The 26,214-nt window shown below is 41.0% G+C and overlaps 1 protein-coding gene across 8 annotated transcripts in view; it reads right to left on the reverse strand.

Annotated features, from left to right (window-relative positions):
• dlg3 (discs, large homolog 3 (Drosophila)) overlaps positions 1–26,214 on the reverse strand; it is a 282,485-nt gene that overhangs the window by 176,831 nt on the left and 79,440 nt on the right. For all 8 annotated transcript variants that reach the window (XM_062044293.1, XM_062044294.1, XM_062044295.1 and 5 more), the window contains 4 exons: positions 25,732–25,782; positions 14,631–14,755; positions 13,452–13,621; positions 32–168 (listed from right to left, as the gene is read on the reverse strand). In XM_062044293.1, the coding sequence (XP_061900277.1) occupies positions 32–168; positions 13,452–13,621; positions 14,631–14,755; positions 25,732–25,782 (483 nt within the window). The remainder of the gene's footprint in view (positions 1–31; positions 169–13,451; positions 13,622–14,630; positions 14,756–25,731; positions 25,783–26,214) is intronic.

Here is a 26,214-nt window from a genome sequence, read left to right on the forward strand (position 1 = left end):
CACACAAGGCGGAGATGTTTTAGGCTCCTACAGCGAGCAGGCGGTCTCCGGTCTGCAGTCGTCCGTCTTTCTGGGCGGCTCCTCCCTCTATGATCTTGGTGATGTAGATGCTGTTGTCTCCTGGGATGTGCTGGTTGCCGATACCTCCAGCGATGCTGAATCCTAGTCCTGTACGAGGAAATATAGTACTATACATAAATACATACAGTAGAAATAATTATTAATGAACTGCACTTTGAACTACAACCACATTCAATTCATACATTGACAACATAACAATGTGATACATTTAAGTAATGCTGAATTACATTATAATAATACATACACACTTATTTTTAGGGCCCGCACGGCCCATTGTCAAAGGAATCCCAAAGGGAGTCCTTTTGCAATGGGACGAAAGGACCTATTGAAATTGTAAGGTTTTATTATTATTATTATTATTATTCCGCCGCCACAAAAAACTCTAATTTGACCCACTTAACATGCTTCAAAACTCACCAAATTTGACCTGCGAAAATTGCCATCTAATAAAAAAACCAAACCCCAAAAATCAAAATTGCGCTCTAGCGCCCCCTAGGAAAAAACAAAAACAAACTGCCTGTAACTCCCACTAGGAAGGTCGTAGAGACATGAAGCAAAAACCTCTATGTAGGTCTCACTTAGACCTACATTTCATAATTTGACATCCTCGGGCAAAAACCGACAGGAAGTTGGCAATTTCCCCTTCAAGACAAAAATGTACTAAAAACACTCATTTTTGCCTCTTTGAGCTGTAATTTGACCCCCTTAAAATACTTTAAAACTCACCAAACTTTTCACACACATCAGGACTGGTGGAAATTGCGATCTAATAAAAAAAAAAAACGAACCCCAAAACTCAAATTTGCGCTCTAGCGCAATTTTTGAATAAAACAGAGACAAAACTGCTCCTCAGAGGAAAACACAGACAAAACTGCTTGTAACTTCCGGTAGGAACGTCTTAGAGCAGGGGTGGGCAATTCATTTTTACCGGGGGCCGCATGAGCAACCCGAGCACTGCTGGAGGGCCACATCGACAATATTTCAATTAAATTTTGCTCAATATTATTTTTGATATATACCGTAAGATAAATAATAATAATAATAATAATAATAATAATAATAATAATAATAATAATAATTAATAATAATAGTAATACTTCAACATAGTGTGTGTAACAGCATTCCATGACTAATATAAATAAATTAACATTAATAATAAATGACAGTAAAATAAGCACACGGATGACTGAGGAGTCATAGTGTAACTTTGTGTGGTGCTTGAGTTGTCCGACTTTTTGTGTGGCCATAAACGCACCAGTGGTTTAGTGCTATGCGTGTTGGTGACAGATGACAAGTTGGTTTTGGCCTGGTTTGTACGGCAGAAAATGACTAGTTTTTCGAGATAGAATTGTTTTACTCATGTTTTTGGTGTGGTTATGTCCGAATATAAACAGTTTTGCTCAATAAAGTGATCGATATAATTCCTGTCCTCGAAGCATCTCGATAGACGTTACAATAATTGAACGGTGTTCAATTGAACGGTGTTGACGAACACCGTTAGGGCCGCTTGTTGTCACTGTCACTCAAAGTTGCATTGCAAAATTACATAGAAAAAATATGTTTATTTTGTTTAGAATTCAGATGGGATTTGATTTGGTGCGCGGCATATACTTGCTGCGCGCAGCGGACGCTTGAGCAGTGCGCAATTGCGCAGGCACGCACCTTAGAGGGAACGTTGCTTGGCAGTCCATGTCTTGTTGGAAACACGGCATTCATCATCAACTTTTCTCTTTTTAGCTTCTCGGGTGTAAACCGTGCATCACTTGTCGCTGCATGTGCACCTTCACTCGCAGGTTACACACGGACACACGCCCATAAATAATACTTTTCAAAATAAAAGCAGCACAGTTGTATTGCGCGCACGACATAGATGTTTTTTCAACTTTATTTTGTAATTTGTGATTGCAGCTGTTCACATTCACTCACAATCACGCACACGCATACGTCCACACGGAAGTAATACAAATAACGATTTTCAAAACAAAAGCAGCACCGTTGTATTGCACACTCGACATAGATACTTTTTAAAATGTATTTTGTAATTTATAATTGGCCTCACGCGGGCCGGACAGGGACGCACAAAGGGCCGGATGCGGCCCGCGGGCCGCAGAATGCCCAGGTCTGTCTTAGAGACATGAAACAAAAACCTCTATGTAGGTCTCACCTAGACCTACATTTCATAGATTGACATCCTTCAGCAAAAATCAACAGGAAGTTTGCAATCCCTCCTTCAAAACAACATTTTTGTTAAAACCGGTCACCAAACATCAAACATTATCTCCTCTAAGCGCGTTTGTCGTTTCGTCTTCAAACTACTACAGGAGAGAGATTGAACCCTTCTGATTAAAAGTTGAAAACGGCATTTCGTTTAGTGCTACCGTTTTGATTTTACAAGCCTTCAAAGACCCGCAGCACTAAAGCTGCTCCGCTGCTATGATTTTACGCGCCTTCAAAGAAAACAACCACTGTGCCGCAACACCTAGGAAAAAAACACAGACACAACTTCCTCTAACTCCTGGTACGAATATCGTAGAGACCTGAAACAAAAACCTCTATGTAGGTCTCACTCAGGACTACCACTGGACAAAAGTATTGGGACACCTAGGACTAGCACCAGCAAAAATGCGGACCCGACCAACGCTGCTTGCAGCTTTAATTATTATTATTATTATTCCGCCACCACAAAAAACTCTAATTTGTCCCACTTAACATGCTTCAAAACTCACCAAATTTGACACACACACCAGGACCTGCGAAAATTGCCATCTAATTAAAAAAAACCAAACCCCAAAACTCAAAATTGCGCTCTAGCGCCCCCTAGGAAAAAACAAAAACAAACTGCCTGTAACTCCCACTAGGAAGGTTGTAGAGACATGAAACAAAAACCTGTATGTAGGTCTCACTTAGACCTACATTTCATAATTGACATCCTCGGGCAAAAACCAACAGGAAGTTGGCAATTTCCCCTTCAAGACAAAAATGTACTAAAAACACTCATTTTTGCCTCTTTGAGCTGTAATTTGACCCCCTTAAAATACTTTAAAACTCACCAAACTTTTCACACACATCAGGACTGGTGGAAATTGCGATCTAATAAAAAAAAAAACCAACCCCAAAACTCAAATTTGCGCTCTAGCGCAATTTTTGAATAAAACAGAGACAAAACTGCTCCTCAGAGGAAAACACAGACAAAACTGCTTGTAACTTCCGGTAGGAACGTCTTAGACACATGAAACAAAAACCTCTATGTAGGTCTCACTTAGACCTACATTTCATAGATTGACACCCTTCAGCAAAAATCAACAGGAAGTTTGCAATCCCTCCTTCAAAACTAAATTTTTGTTAAAACCGGTCACCAAACATCAAACATTATCTCCTCTGAGCGCGTTTGTCGTTTCGGCTTCAAACTACTACAGGAGAGAGATTGAACCCTTCTGATTGACGGATACTCAAAGAGTTTGGATAAGTGCTACGGTTTTCATTTTACGAGCCTTCAAAGAACCGCTGCGCTGATAATGCTGCTGTGATTTTACGAGCCTTAATAGAACCACTGTACCACTGCGCTGATGTCAACAAAAGTATTGGGACACTTAGGACTAACAGTAGACGAAAGTTTTTGGACACTTAGGACTAGCACCTGCCAAATATGCGGGCCCGACCAACGCTGCTGGCAGCTTTAATTTGATTTATTATTATAAATACAGATTTTTAAAAAACCTTTCAATTATTGAGGCTTCATCACATCACAGCTTTTTTTTTTTTTTTTAAACATATTGTATAAGATTTGTGCCCTAAATTAAGCATTTTTAAGCATACAAATTAGAGATGTCCGATAATGGCTTTTTTGCCGATATTCCGATATTGTCCAACTCTTAATTACCGGTTCCGATATCAACCGATACCGATATATACAGTCGTGGAATTAACACATTATTATGCCTAATTTCGTTGTGATGCCCCGCTGGATGCATTAAACAATGTAACAAGGTTTTCCAAAATAAATCAACTCAAGTTATGGAAAAAAATGGCACTGACATATTTATTATTGAAGTCACAAAGTGCTTTTTTTTTTTAACATGCCTCTAAACAGCAGCTTGGAATTTGGGACATGCTCTCCCTGAGAGAGCATGAGGAGGTTGAGGTGGGCGGGGTGGGGGGGGGGGGGGGTTTGGGTTAGCGGGGGGTGTATATTGTAGCGTCCCGGAAGAGTTAGTGCTGCAAGGGCTTCTGGGTATTTGTTATGTCGTGTTTATGTTGTGTTACGGTGCGGATGTTCTCCTGAAATGTGTTTGTCATTCTTGTTTGGTGTGGGTTCACAGTGTGGCGCATATTTGTAACAGTGTTAAACTTATTTATACGGCCACCCTCAGTGTGACCTGTATGGCTGTTGACCAAGTATGCGATGCATTCACTTGTGCGCGTGTGAAAAGCTGTAGATATTATGTGACTGGGCCGGCACGAAAAAGGCAGTGCCTTTAAGGTTTATTGGCGCTCTGTTTTAAAAAGTCATACATTTTACTTTTTGAAACCGATACCGATCATTTTGAAACCGATACCGATAATTTCCGATATTACATTTTAAAGCATTTATTGGCCGATAATATCGGACTGCCGATATTATCGGACATCTCTAATAAAAATGGCTAAATACAGTAAAAATATCAATACTAGAAGGAGTAGAGCGTGCTGTTCAGCATTGTGGCCACTGATTGGCTGGGCCTCAGGAAGCAGTACTTGTGTGGTGTTCGGGTCTGTGGGACCCGTTTTCCTTTTTTTATTCAAAGAAAAATTATACAATTAATTAATTTTTCAAACTGAGACTCACTGACTTTGGCTCATTTTCTGTGAAGAACATATATCAGAATACATATTTAAAGGCCTACTGAAATTAATTTTTTAAAATTTAAACGGGGATAGCAGATCCATTCTATGTGTCATACTTGATCATTTCGCGATATTGACATATTTTTGCTGAAAGGATTTAGTATAGAACAACGACGATAAAGTTCGCAACTTTTGGTCTCTGATAAAAAAAATCCTTGCCTGTACCGGAAGTAGCGTGACGTAGTCAATTGTTCACCTCCTCATATTTTCCTATTGTTTTCAACGCAGCTAGAGCGATTCGGACCGAAAAAGCGACGATTACCCCATTAATTTGAGCGAGGATGAAAGATTCGTGGATGAGGAACGTTAGAGTGACGGACTAGAATGCAGTGAAAGACATATCTTTTTTCGCTCTGACCGTAACTTAGGTACAAGCTGGCTCATTGGATTCCACACTCTCTCCTTTTTCTATTGTGGATCACAGATTTGTATTTTAAACCACCTCGGATACTATATCCTCTTGAAAATGAGAGTCGAGAACGCGAAATGGACATTCACAGTGACTTTTATCTCCACGACAATACATCGGCGAAGCTCTTTAGCTACTGAGCTAACGTGATAGCATCTGGCTCAAATGCAGATAGAAACAAAAATAAATCCCTGACTGGAAGGATAGACAGAAGATCAACAATACTATTAAAACATGTACATGTAACTACACGGTTAATAATTCTCAGCCTGGCAAAGCTTAACAATGCTGTTGCTAACGACGCTGAAGCTAACTTAGCAACTTAGCAACCGGACCTCACAGAGCTATGATAAAAACATTAGCGCTCCACCTACGCCAACCAGCCCTCATCTGCTCATCAACACCCGTGCTCACCTGCGTTCCAGCGATCGACGGCGCGACGAAGGACTTCACCCGATCACAGATGCGGTTGGCGGCTAGCATCGGTTGGTGGCTAGCATCGGCTAGCGCGTCTGCTATCCAAGTAAGTCCTCTTGTTGTGTTGCTACAGCCAGCCGCTAATACACCGATCCCACCTACAACTTTCTTCTTTGCAGTCTCCATTGTTCATTAAACAAATTGCAAAAGATTCACCAACACAGATGTCCAGAATACTGTGGAATTATGAAATGAAAACAGAGCTTTTTGTATTGGCCTCAATGGGGGAGCCATACCTCTGTTCTACTGGCTACCTCACGCGCATACGTTATATCCAAAGGAGTTTTTCAACCGGAAGTTTAGCGGGAAATTTAAAATTGCACTTTATAAGTTAACCCGGCCGTATTGGCATGTGTTGCAATGTTAATATTTCATCATTGATATATAAACTATCAGACTGCGTGGTCGGTAGTAGTGGCTTTCAGTAGGCCTTTAATGACCACGCACCATACACATTTCTTTTACATATAAGACAGGGGTGTCCAAACTTTTTCCACTGAGGGCCGCACACGGAAAAATTAAGGCATGCGAGGGCCATTTTTATATTTTTCATTTTCAAACCATAACAAAATATATGGATTTTGTTTGTTTTTTACCTTTAGGGCTCCCGGGGACCATAAAGGGTCTAAGTCATTAAAATGTTAAAAACAAGTCAAATTATTATTATTTTTATTTATTCAACGCTTACAGTAAATCTCTACAGTATATCAACTTCAGGTTGATATAAAGTTTAAAAAAAAAATTAAAAAAAGGTTGTATGCCTTTTCTGTCAAAGACAACTTTGTTTTTTATAATAAATCTGAAATATGCAGTATTTCCCCCACTGCCCAAAACATTCAGAAAGCAATGTTTGATGTGAAGTACACCATTGATTTTAATTCATTATTATTTTTGAGTAATCACAGTGAAAAGATAAATAAAATCCCATTAAATATATTTGGGATCCAAAAAGTTCCCCGCTCAAAGTAATACATTTTTGTTAGTTTTTTTTTATTACTTTCAACACTTAAGTTACGAGAAGTCGATTTTACGTTTGAACTATTATTTTGTTTGTTTTATGCTCTTTTGTCAAATAAAACGTTGATGTTTTTGTATGGCAACCACACAATATTTGCAATATTTTCCACACAAAACATTTTAAAGTGAAATATTTGAAATAATTGGAGCCTTGAATAGGTCAATAATTCATTATAACATGGAATTTTTTCATTTTTTTTTTAGCAATGGCAAAAAAAGAAAAATAAAGATAGACAAAAGAAAAAAAACAGCCTGCATGGCAGCTTTGTGTCAACATTGCAACTTTTTCTAGTTAGATTTCACCTCATTTCACTTGTTTTAATGTTTATTTTAATTTGTGCAATAAAATTTCCAGAATGTGTGGTGGGCCGGTAAACAATTAGCTGCGGACCACAAATGGCCCCCGGGCCGCACTTTGGACACCCCTGATATAAGATGTCCGGGTCCACTGGACCCGTAGGCTCATAGAAGTGTGGAAATTGATGTTCTGTGTACCACACACACACACACCGCAGGCCTAGACAGGAGGAGGACAGAGTGTAGGTACACAGAACATCAGAGGGTCAAATGTGCGAGAAAATGAGAGCAGACAGTGTTGACAAACAGTGTTGCAACCTTGTGTGGGAACCACAGGTGCAGAAACACAAAAGAAGAATCCCTGTGGGATGCAGAAACTGGCGGAGAAATATTCCGTGCAACGTTCATATTGTTGTTACTCAGCCAGCGTTTGTGGGTCTGATGGACCCGTTGCATTTTGTGGTTTTTAATGCCTCACAATCAAAACACTTTTATGTTAAAATATTGAACAGATGTTTATTGGGATAAGGTAAACATCTGTTGATAAAATACGAACATTACACAAGGGTTAATTAAAAGAGGGTAGAGGTAAGCAAATGTTGTTATTCCATGTCTGGAGGGCTTTTATCATGTTTAGAAGGCAAACAACTATTTTTTTATGCGCTAATTATGAAAATATTACATCTATAATTAACGACTCCTACTTTGTGGAAATGTGTTTATCGTTGTTAATTGGACAGCTGTGATACTTTTTTTTAGAATATATTTCCTTTTTTTAATTTGTTTTCCCTATTTGTGTTTTATTTTTATTTTTATTCATTAAAATAATTAAACTGAATGAGGGTTTTCCCTTGGCATCCTACTCTTTTTGAAATACACAATCTTTTCAGGACTTATGCAGATGCCAAATACAGATCAGCAGGTACCAGAAGGTAAAAAGAGTTGGTTTTACATAATATTGTGAAACAAAATGCCAGATAATATGTCTGCTAATAGGTGTCATTTTGCGGTCCTTATACACATAATTATATTGTATGTTGAAGCACAGTACGTCTGACTATGGTAGCGAAATGCGCAGACAATCCATCAAGTACTGCGGCTTCACAGCTTACCAAAGTCGTACTAAAAAAATTTTGACAGATTTTTGAGTGCCGTGTGTAATGTTCTATATTCTCAAATAAACATTTAAAATGTTGGTGCAGTCTACACGTATCTCTTATGTGTGACTGCCATCTACTGATCAAACTTATCATTACACTGTGTACCAAATAAAATTGCTTTGAGGTCGGTAAGCACAACCAGAATTATTCCGTACATTAGGAGGGGCACTATCGATTTTTGAGACGATGAAAGGATTTTATTCACTAAAATAATTCATCCGAATGAGGGTTTTCCCTTGGCAAAATACTCTTTTTGAAATACACAATCTTTTCAGGACTTATGCAGATCCCAATTACACATCAGCAGGTACCAGAAGCTAAGAAAAGTTGGTTTTGCATAATATTGTGAAACAATACGCCAGATAATATGTCTGCTAATAGGTGCCATTTTGCGGTCCTTATACACACACCATAATAATACTCCTATGTTGAAGCACAGTACGTCTGACTATGGTAGCGTAATGCGCCGACAATCCATCAAGTACTGCGGCTTCATAGCTTACCAAAGTCGTACTAAAAACATTTTGACAGGTTTTTGAGCGCCGTGTGTAATGTTCTATATTCTCAAAGGAACATTTAAAATGTTGGTGTCATATTGCAGTCCACACGTATCTCTTATGTGTGACTGCCATCTACTGGTCAAACTTATCATTACACTATGTACCAAATAAAATTGCTTCGAGGTCGGTAATCACAACCAGAATTATTCCGTACATTAGGAGGGGCACTGTCGATTTTTGAGACGATGAAAGGATTTTATTCACTAAAAGAATTCATCCGAATGAGGGTTTTCCCTTGGCAAAATACTCTTTTTGAAATACATAATCTTTTTTAAGGACTTATGCAGATCCCAAATACACATCAGCAGGTACCAGAAGCTCAGAAGAGTTGGTTTTGCATAATATTGTGAAACAAAACGCCAGATAATATGTCTGCTAATAGGTGCCATTTTGCGGTCCTTGTACACACACCATAATAATACTGTATGTTGAAGCACAGTACGTCTGACTATGGTAGCGTAATGCGCCGACAATCCATCAAGCGGGGCGGCTTCATAACTTACCAAAGTCGTACTAAAAACATTTTGACAGGTTTTTGAGCGCCGTGTGTAATGTTCTATATTCTCAAAGGGACATTTAAAATGTTGGTGTTGTTTACTTGAGTCATATTGCAGTCTACACGTATCTCTTATGTGTGACTGCCATCTACTGGTCAAACTTATCATTACACTATGTACCAAATAAAATTGCTTCGAGGTCGGTAAGCACAACCAGAATTATTCCGTACATTAGGCGCACCGGGTTATAAGGCGCACTGTTGATTTTTGAGACGATGAAAGGATTTTATTCACCAAAAGAATTAATCTGAATGAGGGTTTTCCCTTTGCAAAATACTCTTTTTGAAAAACACAATCTTTTCAGGACTTATGCAGATCCCAAATACACATCAGCAGGTACCAGAAGCTCAGAAGAGTTGGTTTTGCATAATATTGTGAAACAAAACGCCAGATAATATGTTTGCTTATAGGTGCCATTTTGCGGTCCTTATACACACCATAATAATACTCCTATGTTGAAGCACAGTACGTCTGACTATGGTAGTGTAATGCGCCGACAATCCATCAAGCGGTGCGGCTTCAAAGCTTACCAAAGTCGTACTAAAAACATTTTGACGGATTTTTGAGCGCCGTGTGTAATGTTCTATATTCTCAAAGGGACATTTCAAATGTTGGTGTCATATTGCGGTCTATACGTATCTCTTATGTGTGACTGCCATCTACTGGTCAAACTTATCATTACACTATTTACCAAATAAAATTGCATCGAGGTCGGTAAGCACAACCAGAATTATTTTGTACATTAGGCGCACCGGGTTATAAGGCGCACTGTCGATTTTTGAGACGATGAAAGGATTTTATTCACTAAAAGAATTAATCCGAATGAGGGTTTTCCCTTGGCAAAATACTCTTTTTGAAATACACAATCTTTTCAGGACTTATGCAGATCCCAATTAAACATCAGCAGGTACCAGAAGCTAAGAAAAGTTGGTTTTGCATAATATTGTGAAACAAAACGCCAGATAATATGTCTGCTAATAGGTGCCATTTTGCGGTCCTTATACACACCATAATAATACTCCTATGTTGAAGCACAGTACGCCTGACTATGGTAGCGTAATGCGCCGACAATCCATCAAGTACTGCGGCTTCATAGCTTACCAAAGTCGTACTAAAAACATTATGACAGGTTTTTGAGTGCCGTGTGTAATGTTCTATATTCTCAAAGGAACATTTAAAATGTTGGTGTCACATTGCAGTCCACACGTATCTCTTATGTGTGACTGCCATCTACTGGTCAAACTTATCATTACACTATGTACCAAATAAAATTGCTTCGAGCACAACCAGAATTATTCCGTAAGGCGCACTGTCGATTTTATTCACTAAAAGAATTAATCTGAATGAGGGTTTTCCCTTGGCAAAATACTTAAAAATATATATATATATTTTACCCTCAATAAAAAATTTGCACTATACATTAATTAAGCTCTTTTTTAAAAAGCTTTATTTTGTTACTTTTTTTTTAGGACGGACAAGAAATGAAATAAAAATAGATAATTAATTACCATTACAGTGTGCCTCTACCTCTTATCGTCCTCACAAAACACTGACAATTTGTCAAAACATGCACAGCTGTGGGCTTGCCTGTGATATTAATACACCCCTTAGTGGCGCTGTTAGTAATTAATATAATAATATTATTATTATTAATGATGATGAATACCCAAGGTTTGACGCCCTTTGGTCTGACAGGCTCTCACATAGCTCAGTACTAAACACCCACTGTAACTTTTGGCTGTTTAGCCGTAACAATACGGAATTAGGTGCACACACCTTGGTAGGCACACACACTTTGGTAGGCACACACACTTTGGTAGGCACACACACTTTGGTAGGCACACACACTTTGGTAGACGCACACACCTTGGTAGGCGCACACACCTTCATAGGCGCACACACCTTGGTAGGCTCACACACCTTGGTAGGCTCACACACCTTCATAGGTGCACACACCTTGGTAGGCGCACACACCTTGGTAGGCGCACACACCTTGGTAGGCTCACACACCTTGGTAGAATCACACACTTTGGTAGGCTCACAAATCTTGGTAGGCACACACACCTTGGTAGGCGCACACACCTTGGTAGGCACACACATCTTGGTAGGCTCACACACCTTGGTAATAATAACAAACCTTGGTAGGCTCAAACACCTTGGTAGGCGCACACACCTTAGTAAAAATAACACACCTTGGTAGGCTCACACACCTTGATAGACGCACACACCTTCAAAGGCGCACACACCTTGGTAGGCGCACACACCTTCATGGGTGCACACACCTTGGTAGGCGCACACACCTTCATAGGTGCACACACCTTGGTAGGCGCACACACCTTGGTAGGCTCACACACAGTGGTAAGCGCACACACTTTGGTTGGCGCACACACCTTGGTAGGCTCACACACCTTGGTAGGCTCACACACCTTGGTAGGCGCACACACCTTCATAGGCGCACACACCTTGGTAGGCTCACACACCTTGGTAGGCTCACACACCTTCATAGACGCACACACCTTGGTAGGCGCACACACCTCTTTAGGCGCACACACTTTGGTAGGCGCACACACCTTGCTAGGCACACACACCTTGGTAGGCGCACACACCTTGGTAGGCGCACACACCTTGGTCGGCGCACACACCTTCATAGGTGCACACCTTGGTAGGCACACACATCTTGGTAGGCGCACACACCTTGGTAGGCTCACACACCTTGGTAGGCGCACACACCATTGGTAGGCGCACACACCTTGGTAGGCTCACACCACTTGGTAGAATCACACACTTTGGTAGGCTCACAAATCTTGGTAGGCACACACACCTTGGTAGGCGCACACATCTTGGTAGGCGCACACACCTTGGTAGGTGCACACACCTTGGTAGGTACACACATCTTGGTAGGCTCACACACCTTGGTAATAATAACACACCTTGGTAGGCTCACACACCTTGGTAGGCGCACACACCTTAGTAATAATAACACATCTTGGTAGGCTCACACACCTTGGTAGACGCACACACCTTCAAAGGCGCACACACCTTGGTAGGCGCACACACCTTGGTAGGCTCACACACCGTGGTAAGCGCACACACTTTGGTTGGCGCACACACCTTGGTAGGCTCACACCACTTGGTAGAATCACACACTTTGGTAGGCTCACAAATCTTGGTAGGCACACACACCTTGGTAGGCGCACACATCTTGGTAGGCGCACACATCTTGGTAGGCGCACAGACCTTGGTAGGCGCACACACCTTGGTAGGTACACACATCTTGGTAGGCTCACACACCTTGGTAATAATAACACACCTTGGTAGGCTCACACACCTTGGTAGGCGCACACACCTTAGTAATAATAACACATCTTGGTAGGCTCACACACCTTGGTAGGCGCACACACCTTCATAGGTGCACACACCTTGGTAGGCTCACACACCGTGGTAAGCGCACACACTTTGGTTGGCGCACACACCTTGGTAGGCTCACACACCTTGGTAGGCTCACACACCTTCATAGACGCACACACCTTGGTAGGCGCACACACCTCTTTAGGCGCACACACTTTGGTAGGCGCACACACCTTGCTAGGCGCACACACCTTGGTCGGCGCACACACCTTCGTAGGTGCACACCTTGGTAGGCACACACATCTTGGTTGGCTCACACACCTTGGTAGGCGCACACACCTTGGTAGGCTCACACACCTTGGTAGGCTCACACACCTTGGTTGGCTCACACACCTTGGTAGGCGCACACACCTTGGTAGGTGCACACACCTTGGTTGGCTCACACACCTTGGTAGGTGCACACACCTTGGTTGGCTCACACACCTTGGTAATAACAACACACCTTTAGGGTGCTGACAAGCACATGTGAGCCAATTTAAGCAAGATTGTTTGACAAAAAGTCCCTGACTGAAAAGTTGACATCTGTTCTGCATGTAGGCTCGCACCACCACCAGTAGGGGGCGCCACACATGTCCCCGCATTCATGATCAGTCCTTCTCACCTTTAGGCCCTTTGAGCAGGTTGACCTCCAGGATGGTCTCCGGTGGCGCCTGCCTCCGCCTCACCAGCAGACGCACCACTGGCCCCGCCTCCTTCAGGGCCTCCACCGCCCTGCTGTGAACCACCTCGGACACGTCCACGTCGTTCACGCGCAGGACGCAGTCGTTCACCCTGCCGTTGTAAAATATATTGGAAAAAAAACAACAACATCAGGATCCACCATCTTTAGGCTTTCATTTTTCCATCCATCCATCTATCCATTTTCTACCGCTTGTCCCTTTCGGGGTCGCGGGGGGTGCTGGAGCCTATCTCAGCTACATTCGGGCAGAAGGCGGGGTACACCCTGGACAAGTCTCCACCTCATCACGGGGCCAACACAGATAGACAACATTCACACACCAATCAACCTATTTAACAACAAAATCAAATGTTTATTAAGATTTATGACACGCAGTGAACACAAATCAAAATGTTATTTTATCCCAACAGACAACTGCACTTCCGAATTTCCCCAACACGGCGCAGCAATACAGAAAAGCAAACAAAAGGCTCATCAACCACGTCTCACTCGGGTTGATTGTAAAATCAACCCGCGGAGGGGGGGCGTGGTCTGTGGGCCTGCCGCGGAGCAGGGTGTGTAAGGTCCCGCCTCGAAGTCAGCGGCAGGTGAGTGGATTGCCCAGCTGGGGCTGGTTATCTAATCACCTGTCGCCCTTATTAGCAGCAGCCGGGACGAGAGACGTTGTTGGAGTTGGAGCCAGAGAGAGACACCCGCCCAGAGACGAACACATATTGCTGGAAAGCAAGCCACCCCCGGGTGTTTATGAAAAATAAAAGACGTGATTCACACACCGAAGATCTGTCGGCCAGGAGAACCCACACAAGAGGGAAACCTCCACCCAACCCGAGTGTAAAATCAACCTTATTTTGTATTAGTGTTCCTAAAAATGGACATACCGGCCCCCAGACACATTTTTTTCTATAAATTTGGCCCCCAGAGTCAAAGTAGTTGCCCAGGCCTGGTTTAGACCGAAGTCACATTTGAAAAGATCCGATTCCAATTGGGACTACCTCCTGATGTGGTCTGAATCTGGTGCCAAAAGATCAGATTTGAAACACTTTTGCAGCGTTTAGACCATTAGAACCAGACGGGACAGCCCTGAGCTGAGGAGAAACCTACCCGAGTCGTCCATCCATGGCAGCCGCTCCTCCGGGGATGATCTTGGTGATGAAGATCCCCGGGTCATCAGGAATGTGGGGGTTGTCTATCCCTCCTGCGATGCTGAAGCCCAGGCCAGAGTTCCCCTGCGCACGCGCACGCGCGCACACACACACACACACACACACACACACACACACACACACACACACACACACACACACACACACACACACACACACACACACACACACACACACACACACACACACACACACACACACGTCAAGCAGTGCATGAAAGGTGAAGTGTGCTGAAGGTTTGCCGCCGCGTGAGGATGGATCCCACATCCAACAGGCGTGTCCTCACACGTGACAACGCCATCAGATAAGAGCACTTGGTGGGAAAACGCAGCTCTTATTCCCTCAACCCGCGTTGTGGATTTACGAGCTGCCGCCGTCCTTCTGGTGGCAGGAAATTGGTCATTTGGAAGACGGCGCCACGTCCTGACAGCCGTAACATCAGAAAAGCGGAGAGAAGGAGTTCGCTTTGTTGTTTTCTATAATTAATGAGCGAAGGTCGCAACAAATTAGGACGCAGGGAAGCCACTGAAGGACTATGGGTTGTTTATGAAGGACTATGGGTTGTTTATGGAGGACTATGTGTTGTTTATGAAGGACTATGGGTTGTTTATGAAAGACTATGGGTTGTTTATGGAGGACTATGGGTTGTTTATGAAGGACTATGGGTTGTTTATGGAGGACTATGTGTTGTTTATGAAGGACTATGGGTTGTTTATGAAGGACTATGGATTGTTTATGGAGGATAATGGGTTGTTTATGAAGGACTATGGGTTGTTTATGGAGGACTATGGGTTGTTTATGAAGGACTATGGGTTGTTTATGAAGGACTATGGGTTGTGTATGGAGGACTGTGGGTTGTTTATGAAGGACTATGGGTTGTTTATGAAGGACTATGGGTTGTTTATGAAGGACTATGGGTTGTTTATGGAGGACTATGTGTTGTTTATGAAGGACTATGGGTTGTTTATGAAGGACTATGGATTGTTTATGGAGGATAATGGGTTGTTTATGAAGGACTATGGGTTGTTTATGGAGGACTATGGGTTGTTTATGAAGGACTATGGGTTGTGTATGGAGGACTATGGGTTGTGTATGGAGGACTGTGGGTTGTTTATGAAGGACAACGGGTTGTTTATGAAGGACTACAGGTTGTTTATGAAGGACTGTGGGTTGTTTATGGAGGACTATGGGTTGTTTATGGAGGACTATGGGTTGTTTATGAAGGCCTATGGGTTGTTTATGAAGGACTATGGGTTGTTTATGGAGGACTGTGGGTTGTTTATGAAGGACTACGGGTTGTTTATGAAGGACCATGGGTTGTTTATGAAGGACTATGGGTTGTTTATGAAGGACTATGGGTTGTTTACGGAAAAATATGGGTTGTTTATGAAGGACTATGGGTTGTTTATGAAGGACAATGGGTTGTTTATGAAGGACTATGGGTTGTTTATGAAGGACAATGGGTTGTTTATGAAGGACTATGGGTTGTTTATGAAGGACTATGTGTTGTTTATGGAGGACTGTGGGTTGTTTATGAAGGACAATGGGTTGTTTATGAAGGACTATGGGTTGTTTATGGTGGACTATGGGTTGTTTATGGAGGACTATGGGTTGTTTATGAAGGACTATGGGTTGTTTATGGAGGACTATGGGTTGTTTATGGAGGACTATGGGTTGTTTATGGAGGACTATGGGTTGTTCATGAAGGACTATGGGTTGTTTATGGAGGACTATGGGTTGTTTATGGAGGAATATGGGTTGTTTATGGAGGACTATGGGTTGTTTGTGGAGGACTATGGGTTGTTTATGAAGGACTATGGGTTGTTTATGGAGGACTATGTGTTGTTTATGGAGGACTATTGGTTGTTTATGAAGGACTATGGGTTGTTTATGGAGGACTATGGGTTGTTTATGGAGGACTATGGGTTGTTTATGAAGGACTATGGGTTGTTTATGGAGGACTACGGGTTGTTTATGAAGGACTATGGGTTGTTTATGAAGGACTATGGGTTGTTTATGGAGGACTGTGGGTTGTTTATGGAGGACAACGGGTTGTTTATGAAGGACTATGGGTTGTTTATGGAGGACTATGTGTTGTTTATGGAGGACTATGGGTTGTTTATGAAGGACTATGGGTTGTTTATGGAGGACTATGGGTTGTGTATGGAGGACTATGGGTTGTTTATGAAGGACTATGGGTTGCTTATGGAGGACTATGGGTTGTTTATGGAGGACTATGGGTTGTTTATGAAGGACTATGGGTTGTTTATGGAGGACTATGGGTTGTTTTTCGAGGACTACGGGTTGTTTATGAAGGACTATGGGTTGTTTATGAAGGACTATGGGTTGTTTATGGAGGACTGTGGGTTGTTTATGAAGGACAACGGGTTGTTTATGAAGGACAATGGGTTGTTTATGGAGGACTATGGGTTGTTTATGGAGGACTATGGGTTGTTTATGAAGGACTATGAGTTGTTTATGGAGGACTATGGGTTGTTTATGGAGGACTATGGGTTGTTTATGAAGGACTATGTGTTGTTTATGAAGGACTATGGGTTGTTTATGCAGGACTGTGGGTTGTTTATGAAGGACTATGTGTTGTTTATGAAGGACTATGGGTTGTTTATGGAGGACTATTGGTTGTTTATGAAGGACTATGGGTTGTTTATGAAGGACTATGGGTTGTTTATGAAAGACTATGGGTTGTTTATGGAGGACTATGGGTTGTTTATGGAGGACTATGGGTTGTTTATGAAGGACAACGGGTTGTTTATGAAGGACTACGGGTTGTTTATGAAGGACTACGGGTTGTTTATGAAGGACTATGGGTTGTTTATGAAGGACTAAGGGTTGTTTATGAAGGACTATGGGTTGTTTATGGAGGACTATGTTTTGTTTATGGAGGACTATGGGTTGTTTATGAAGGACTATGGGTTGTTTATGGAGGACTATGGGTTGTTTATGGAGGACTATGGGTTGTTTATGGAGGACTATGGGTTGTTTATGAAGGACTATGGGTTGTTTATGGATGACTATGGGTTGTTTATGGAGGACTACGGGTTGTTTATGAAGGACTATGGGTTGTTTATGAAGGCCTACGGGTTTTTTATGAAGGACTATGGGTTGTTTATGAAGGACTATGGGTTGTTTATGAAGGACTATGGGTTGTTAATGGAGGACTAAGGGTTGTTTATGAAGGACTATGGGTTGTTTATGAAGGACTATGCGTTGTTTAAGGAGGACTGTGGGTTGTTTAAGAAGGACTACGGGTTGTTTATGAAGGACTATGGGTTGTTTATGAAGGACTATGGGTTGTTTATGGAGAATTATGGGTTGTTTATGAAGGACTATGGGTTGTTTATGAAGGACTATGGGTTGTTTATGAAGGACTATGGGTTGTTTATGGAGGACTGTGGGTTGTTTATGAAGGACAAAGTGTTGTTTATGAAGGACTATGGGTTGTTTATGTAGGACTATGGGTTGTTTATGGAGGACTACAGGTTGTTTATGAAGGACTATGGGTTGTTTATGAAGGACTATGGGTTGTTTATGAAAGACTATGGGTTGTTTATGAAAGACTATGGGTTGTTTATGGAGGACTATGGGTTCATTCTATTATTTTGTCTACATTATGAGGGACAAACTGTAAACATTTATTATTAATCTACTTGTTCATTTACTGTTAATATCTGCTTATTTTCTGTTTTAACATGTTCTTTCTACACCCATCCATCCATCTTCTTCCGCTTATCCGAGGTCGGGTCGCGGGGGCAGCAGCCTCTCCCCAGCCACTTCGTCCAGCTCTTCCCGGGGGATCCCGAGGCGTTCCCAGACCAGCCGGGAGACATAGTCTTCTCAACGTGTCCTGGGTCTTCCCCGTGGCCTCCTACCGGTCAGACGTGCCCTAAACACCTCCCTAGGGAGGCGTTCGGGTAGCATCCTGATTAGATGCCTGAACCACCTCATCTGGCTCCTCTCCATGTGGAGGAGCAGTGGTATTACTTTGAGCTCCCCCCGGATGACAGAGCTTCTCACCCTATCTCTAAGGGAGAGACCTGCCACCCGGCGGAGGAAACTCATTTGGGCCGCTTGTACCCGTGATCTTGTCCTTTCGGTCATAACCCAAAGCTCATGACCATAGGTGAGGATGGGAACGTAGATCGACCGGTAAATTGAGAGCTTTGCCTTCCGGCTCAGTTCCTTCTTTACCACAACGGATCGATACAGCGTCCGCATTACTGAAGACGCCGCACTGATCCGCCTGTCGATCTCACCATCCACTCTTCCCTTACTCATGAAAAAAGCTCCTAGGTACTTGGGGCAGGGTCTCCTCCCCAACCCGGAGATGGCACTCCACCCTTTTCCGGGCGAGAACCATGGACTCGGACTTGGAGGTGCTGATTCTCATCCCAGTCGCTTCACACTCCAGTGAAATCGATAGAAAGCTCCGCCCCTCTCTTTACCCGAGTGTCCAAAACATGAGGCCGCAAATCCGATGACAAAACTACAAAGTCGATCATGGAACTGCGGCCTAGGGTGTCCTGGTGCCAAGTGCACATATGGACACCCTTATGTTTGAACATGGTGTTTGTTATGGACAATCTGTGACAAGCACAAAAGTCCAATAACAAAACACCACTCGGGTTCAGATCCGGGCGGCCATTCTTGCCAATCACGCCTCTCCAGGTTTCACTGTTGTTGCCAACATGAGCGTTGAAGTCCCCCAGTAGGACAAGGGAATCACCCGGGGGAGCACTTTCCAGGACTCCCTCGAGTGTATCCAAAAATGGTCGGTACTCTGAACTGCTGTTTGGTGCGTGAGCACAAACAACAGTCAGGACCCGTCCCCCCACCCGAAGGCAAAGGGAAGCTACCCTGTCGTCCTCTGGTTTGAACTCCAACGTGCAGGCTTTGAGCCGGGGGGAAACAAGAATTGCTACCCAAGCCCGTCGCCTCTCACAGCGTGCAACGCCAGTGTGGAAGAGAGTCCAGCCCCTCTCGAGAGAACTGGTTCCAGAGCCCTTGCTGTGCGTCGAAATGAGTCCGATTATATCCAGCCGGAACTTCTCCACCTCACACACTAGCTCAGGCTCCTTCCCCTCCAGCGAGGTGACAGTCCACGTTCCGAGCTAGTTTATGTAGCCGAGGATCAGACCGCTAAGTGCCCTGCCTTCGGCTTCCGCCCAGCTCACAACGCACCCGACCTCTATGGCCCCTCCCATGAGTGGTGAGGCCATTGGAGGGGGGACCCACGTTGCCTCTTCGGGCTGTGCCCGGCCGGGCCCCATGGGGACAGGCCTAGCCACCAGGCGCTCACCATCGTGCCCCAATTCCGGGCCTTGCTCCAGAGGGGGGCCCCGGTGACCCGTTTCCGGGCAAGGGAAATCGGAGTCTCGGTTTTTGTAATTCCATAGAAGTCTTCGAGCTGCTCTTTGTCTGATCCCTCACCTAGGACCTGTTTGTCTTGGGAGAGCCTACCAGGGGGCATGGAAGCCCCCGGACAACATAGCTCCTAGGATCATCGGGACACGCAAACTCCTCTACCACGATAAGGTTGCAGCTCAGAGAGGAGTTGTTCTACCTACACTTCTGTTAAAATGTAATAATCACTTACTCTTCTCTTGTTTGATACTTTACATTAGTTTTGGATGATACCAAAAATTTGGGTATCGATCCGATACCAAGTAGTTGCAGGATCATACATTGGTCATATTCAAAGTCCTCATGTGTCCAGGGACGTATTTACTGACTTTATAAACATAATATACATTAAAAAAAACGAAAAAAGGTTTTGTGAGGCTAAAAGATATTGATGTAATCATAGTAGTATCGACTAGGTACGCTCTTGTACTTGGTATCATTACAGTGGATGTCAGGTGTAGATCCACCCATGGCGTTTGTTTACATTGTGACGCCGGTGAGCTATTGTATCCTCCTACGGTGTGTAGTGAAGCATGTTTAGCTATTCCTCGTCCTCCAGTGATAATGTACTTGTAAGAAACTTACTTTATTTGTCGCCATGTAGGCGAGGATTAGTGATTTAGAAGTAGCTAAAACACTGCTGGATGTTAGCTGCTAGCTAGCTAGCCATGTCTTTAAGCACCTCTTCCTGTTATAACATCACCTTTATCGTCAGTTTTTAGGCCAACATGCGTCCGTTCTCTCTTTTTGTGTCTGCTTGTAAGTACTCCGTGTGTGTGCGCTGCCGAACATGCTCCTCTGCTCGTGAAACCAGCAATGTCACGACGTGACGACGCGCCATCATTCCCGTTAAAAAAAGGGGTGGGCCGGTACTTTTTAGAGGCAGTATAGGAGGAAATGTTGCTGTGTTGCACACTTTTGTGTGGCGTTGCTTCCTTATTTGTCATTACTCAAAGCTGATTTTAACATGGCAGCTGTTAAAATGTGGTCCCCTTTATTTAGAAAAGTACCAAAAAGTATCGAAATACATTTTGGTACCGGTACCAAAATATTGGTATCGGGACAACACTAACTGACAGTAATAACAACAAGAAAAAAAAGTATATTATACAGCTTATTTAAACATATAAGTTATGGTAAGGTTTTTTTCACCAAAGTGTAGGGATGTATACTGAGTACCGGTATTTTTTGGTGCCGGTCCCTAATTAGGTCGTGAAGATTCTGGATTAACGATACGGCTATCAATGTTTTTTATTCCAGTTGACCGACTGAAGGCGTTGCTTCCTTATTTGTCATTACTCAAAGCTGATTTTAAAGTGGCATCTGTTAAAATAAAGCCAACAATGCCATTTTTTTTGTGGTTGCTTTTATTTAGAAAAGTTCCGAAAGTATCGAAATACACTTTGGTACCGGTACCAGAATATTGGTATCGGGACAACACTAACTGACAGTAATAATAACAAGGAAAAAAAGTATATTATACAGCTTATTTAAACATATAAGTGATGGTAAGGTTTTTTTCTCCAAAGTGTAGGGATGTATACTGAGTACCGGTATTTTTTGGTACCGGTCCCTAATTAGGTCATGAATATTGGTACCGGTACCAAATTGCAGTTAAACGCTGGTTTTATTGCTTGTAAAACCAGCAATGTCACTACGTGACGACGCGCCGTCATCCATCCATCCATTTTCTACCGCTTGTCCCTTTTGGGGTGACGCGCCGTCATTGCTGTTAAAAAAAGGGGAGGGCCGGTACTTTTTAGAGGCAGTATAGGAGGAAATATTGCTGTGTTGCAAACTGCTGTGTGGCGTTGCTTCCTTATTTGTCATTACTCAAAGCTGAATTTAATGTGGCAGCTGTTAAAATAAAGCCGACAATGCCATTTTTTTGTGGTACCCTTTATTTGGAAAAGTACTATGAGCAGGTGTGGGCGGCGGGATGACAAGAAAGGTGCATCTCAGCTGACAAGCACAGGCCGGCCCTATGAACAAACGAGGGGCGCACTTCACCTTCCTGCCGTCTGCCCGTGGCACTCGCCTCAGCAGGACGTACAAAGAGACGCCGCACTCCAACGTGCAGCAGACAGATTCTACCTTCCCTCTGATCGTGTGGCGCCATGGGGAACATACGAGATGTTTCCTAACACGAGTGCATTCATCTTGCACGGACAATAACAACATGGATTGTGTTGGAGACAATTAGAAAAGGGTGAAGGCTGGCCCACCAACGCCAGCAGGTGGCACTGTGGTAGGGATGTACAGCGTTCAGATTTTATCGGTACGATACCCTTATAAATATCGGTATTTATCGGTACTCTTATTGCTCCTATATGTCATTTGTGGAAGTTAAAATGGGAAAAATGCATTTTAATTAGTATTTCTACGAGCAGAAATTAAACAGCCTTACATCGTATAAATCAATAGGCATTTTGTAACAATAGGAATTGTTTTTTGTGTTTATGTTGCCCACAGACCTATTTGAGTGTTGCGCTACCGATGTATTTGTGTGTGTAGTAGTGTTGTATGGTATACCAGTACTAGTATAGTACCACGGTAAAAATGAATCAAAAACGGTACAATGCTTTTTTTATGTTTTAACAAGCATGACATTGTTGGTTTTACGAGCAGAGGAGCATGTTCGGCAGCGCGCACACGGGGAGTACTTACAAGGAGACACAGTGTGTAGACAGAAAAGGGAGAACGGACGCATTTTGGCTTAAAAAGTAAAGATAAAGGTGAAGTTATAACACTGAAACGCCCTCAGGAAGAGGTGCTTTAAGACATGGCTAAAAACAAGTTCATTTCTTACAAGTACCATTATCACTGGAGGATGAGGAATAGCTAAACATGCTTCACTACACACCGTAGGAGGATACAATAGCTCACCGGGCGTCACAATGTAAACAAACGCCATGGGTAAATCGACACCTGACATCCACTGTAATGATACCAAGTACAAGAGCGTATCTAGTCGATACTCCTATGATTACATCGATATGTTTTACCGTCACAAGATCTTTTTTCCTTTTTTTGAAATGTATATTATGTTTACAAAGTCAGTAAATACGTCCCTGGACACATGAGGACTTTGAATATGACCAATGTATGATCCTGTAACTACTTGGTATCGGATCGATACCTAAGTGTGTGGTATCATCCAAAACTAATGTAAAGTATCAAAGAAGAGAAGAATACGTGATTATTACATTTTAACAGAAGTGTAGATAGAACATGTAACTTGGACAGTAAATGAACAAGTGGATTAATAATCCATTTTTACAGTTTGTCCCTCATAATGTAGACAAAATAATAGGTATATAAATGACACAATATGTTACTGCATACGTCAGCAGACTAATTAGGAGTTTACTTACTACTAAAAGACAAGTTGTCTAGTATGTTCACTATTTTATTTAAGGACTAAATTACAATAATAAACATATGTTTCATGTACCCTAAGATTTTTTGTTCAAATAAAGACAATAATGCCATTTTTTTGTAGTACCCTTTATTTAGAAAAGTATCAAAATAAATTTTGGACCACCCTTGCTTCAAAGCAACTTTATGGATCATTATATAACCTCATTTTGTTTGAGTGGATTCGTGGATCGCTAGGAGGACGGTTGCTTAAACGCGGCCGTGAGTAAAGTGTGTTCTCTTCAAACTGACACAGCGGCGGAAACATTGCTGTGTTGCAAACTTTTGTGTGGCGTTGCTTCTTTATTTGTCATTACTCAAAGCTGATTTTAAAGTGGCAGCTGTTAAAATAAAGCCAATAATGCCATTTTTTGTGGTCCCCTTTAATTAGAAAAGTACCGAGCAGTATCGAAATGAATTTTGGTACCGGTACCAAAACATTGGTATCGGGACAACTCTAACCGACAGTAATAATAACAAGGAAAAAAAAGTGCATTATACAGCTTATTTAAACATATACGTGATGGTAAGGTTTTTTTCACCAAGTGTAGGGATGTATACTGAGTACCGGTATTTTTTGGTACCGGTCCCTAATTAGGTCGTGAAAGATTCTGGATTAACGATACTACTATCAATGTTTTTTATTCCAGCTGACCGACTGAAGGTGACAGCGTGTCATAATTACGTCGGTCAGCTAAAACAAAAAATTAATTAACGAATGTGTTAAGTGTCCGTGTTAGAATTATTAACTTACATTCTTTTTGTATTGTTTCACTTTCGTAAATTCACCAAAACGTTATTGAGTCTGTTTAGCTGATTAGAGAGCTAGCTTGCGCAGCTAGTGGGTCCATGACCACGACTTCTGTTTTGTTTCATCAGCCGTTTTACTGCCGTGTGACAGGTGCTGTTTGGAAACAATTAAGGTATGTAAATAAACATTTATAAATATCTAATTTCACAAAGTGTGTATCTGCGGCTTATAGTCTGGTGCGGCTAATTTGTGAAAAAAACATTTTCTTCTAAAATTTGGTGGGTGCGGCTTAAATACCTGTGCTTTTTATAGTCCGTAAAAATATGGTAAATCGATTCTCGAAAATTATGACTCAAATTAGAGTTATACATTTTTAATGAGAATTTAGAATATACATTTATAATAATAATTATATCATAATAACATAATAATTAAAATAATTAATAATAACAATAACAATAATAATAATACATAATAAATAATACAATTCTTAATATTAATTTAGAATTAGAAATTTAGAATTATAATTGAGAATATATACAATAATAATATAATATAATAATATTATATAATAATATATTAATATAATATAATATAATAATATAATAATAATATATAATAATATAATAATATATAATAAATCATAAAAATAGTAATATTAATTTAGAATTAGACATTTAGAGTAAAAATGTAGAATATAAATATAAAATAATAGTATTAAACAATAATATTATATAATAATATAACAATAATAATATATAATAATAATAATATAATAAAAATAATAATATATACTATAATAATATATAATATACAATAATATTATAATATAATAACAATATAATAACAATAAAAATAATAATTTATAAAAATATATAATAAATAATACAATTATTAATATTAATTTAGAATTAGAAATTTAGAATTATAATTGAGAATATATACAATAATAATATAATATAATAATAAATAATATATAATAAATCATAAAAATATTAATATTAATTTTGAATTAAACATTCAGAATAAAAATGTAGAATATAAATATAAAATAATAATAATAATAAACAATAATATAATATAATAATATAACAATAATAATATATAATAATAATATAATATAATAATATAACAATAATAATAACATAATAAAATATAATATACAATCATATTACAATATATTTATAATAATAATAATAATAATAATAATAAATAATAATGAAAATATAAATATAAATTTATCCATCCATTTTCTACCGCTTGTCCCTTTTGGGGGGTGTACTGTAGCCTATTTCAGCCACTAGAATTTGAAAATTGCGATTTGTATGTGAATCGATTTTATTAAGGAACGATGTTGTCCACTGGTGGGGTCACATTTAGCCTAGTTAATTGTTGGCTTCCAAATTAAAACACACATTTAAAGCACATATATATAAAAAAGGGAACTTACCCTCTCTAAGATGATCTCCTCGTACTTGTACATGCCATCGCTGCCATTCACCTGTCAAACAAGAACACAAAAAATGGTTAGCAATTCTGGCTTGTATTATAAACTTTATTAGAAATGGAAAATTGTATTATTGCATCAAAATGTGGCAAAAACCCGTAATTACTGTAACACTATGTCATGGTGATGTGCCATACAACGGATTTTCTTTCCAAATGCAAAATTTGGGTTGGTATCGGCGAAACCGATTTGATACTTTGTGCAAATATATCGAATGTGTCTGGTAAAATGTAAAAAGTGTTGCTGCTTCACAACTTTAGTCATATTTTTATTTAGTCAAAACAGTATTTTTTTTACTGTAATAAACTGTGGTGCTGTTTTGGCATTTACAGTAATACACCGTAAAATCCACACTTGTTTATTTGCGGTTAAAAAAAACACCAAAAAAATGGCAGAACGTGTGCCAAAATTTTACTGTAAAATTGC

Source organism: Entelurus aequoreus, linkage group LG04 (genome assembly GCF_033978785.1).
Source record: "Entelurus aequoreus isolate RoL-2023_Sb linkage group LG04, RoL_Eaeq_v1.1, whole genome shotgun sequence".
Classification (NCBI taxonomy): Eukaryota; Metazoa; Chordata; class Actinopteri; order Syngnathiformes; family Syngnathidae; genus Entelurus; species Entelurus aequoreus.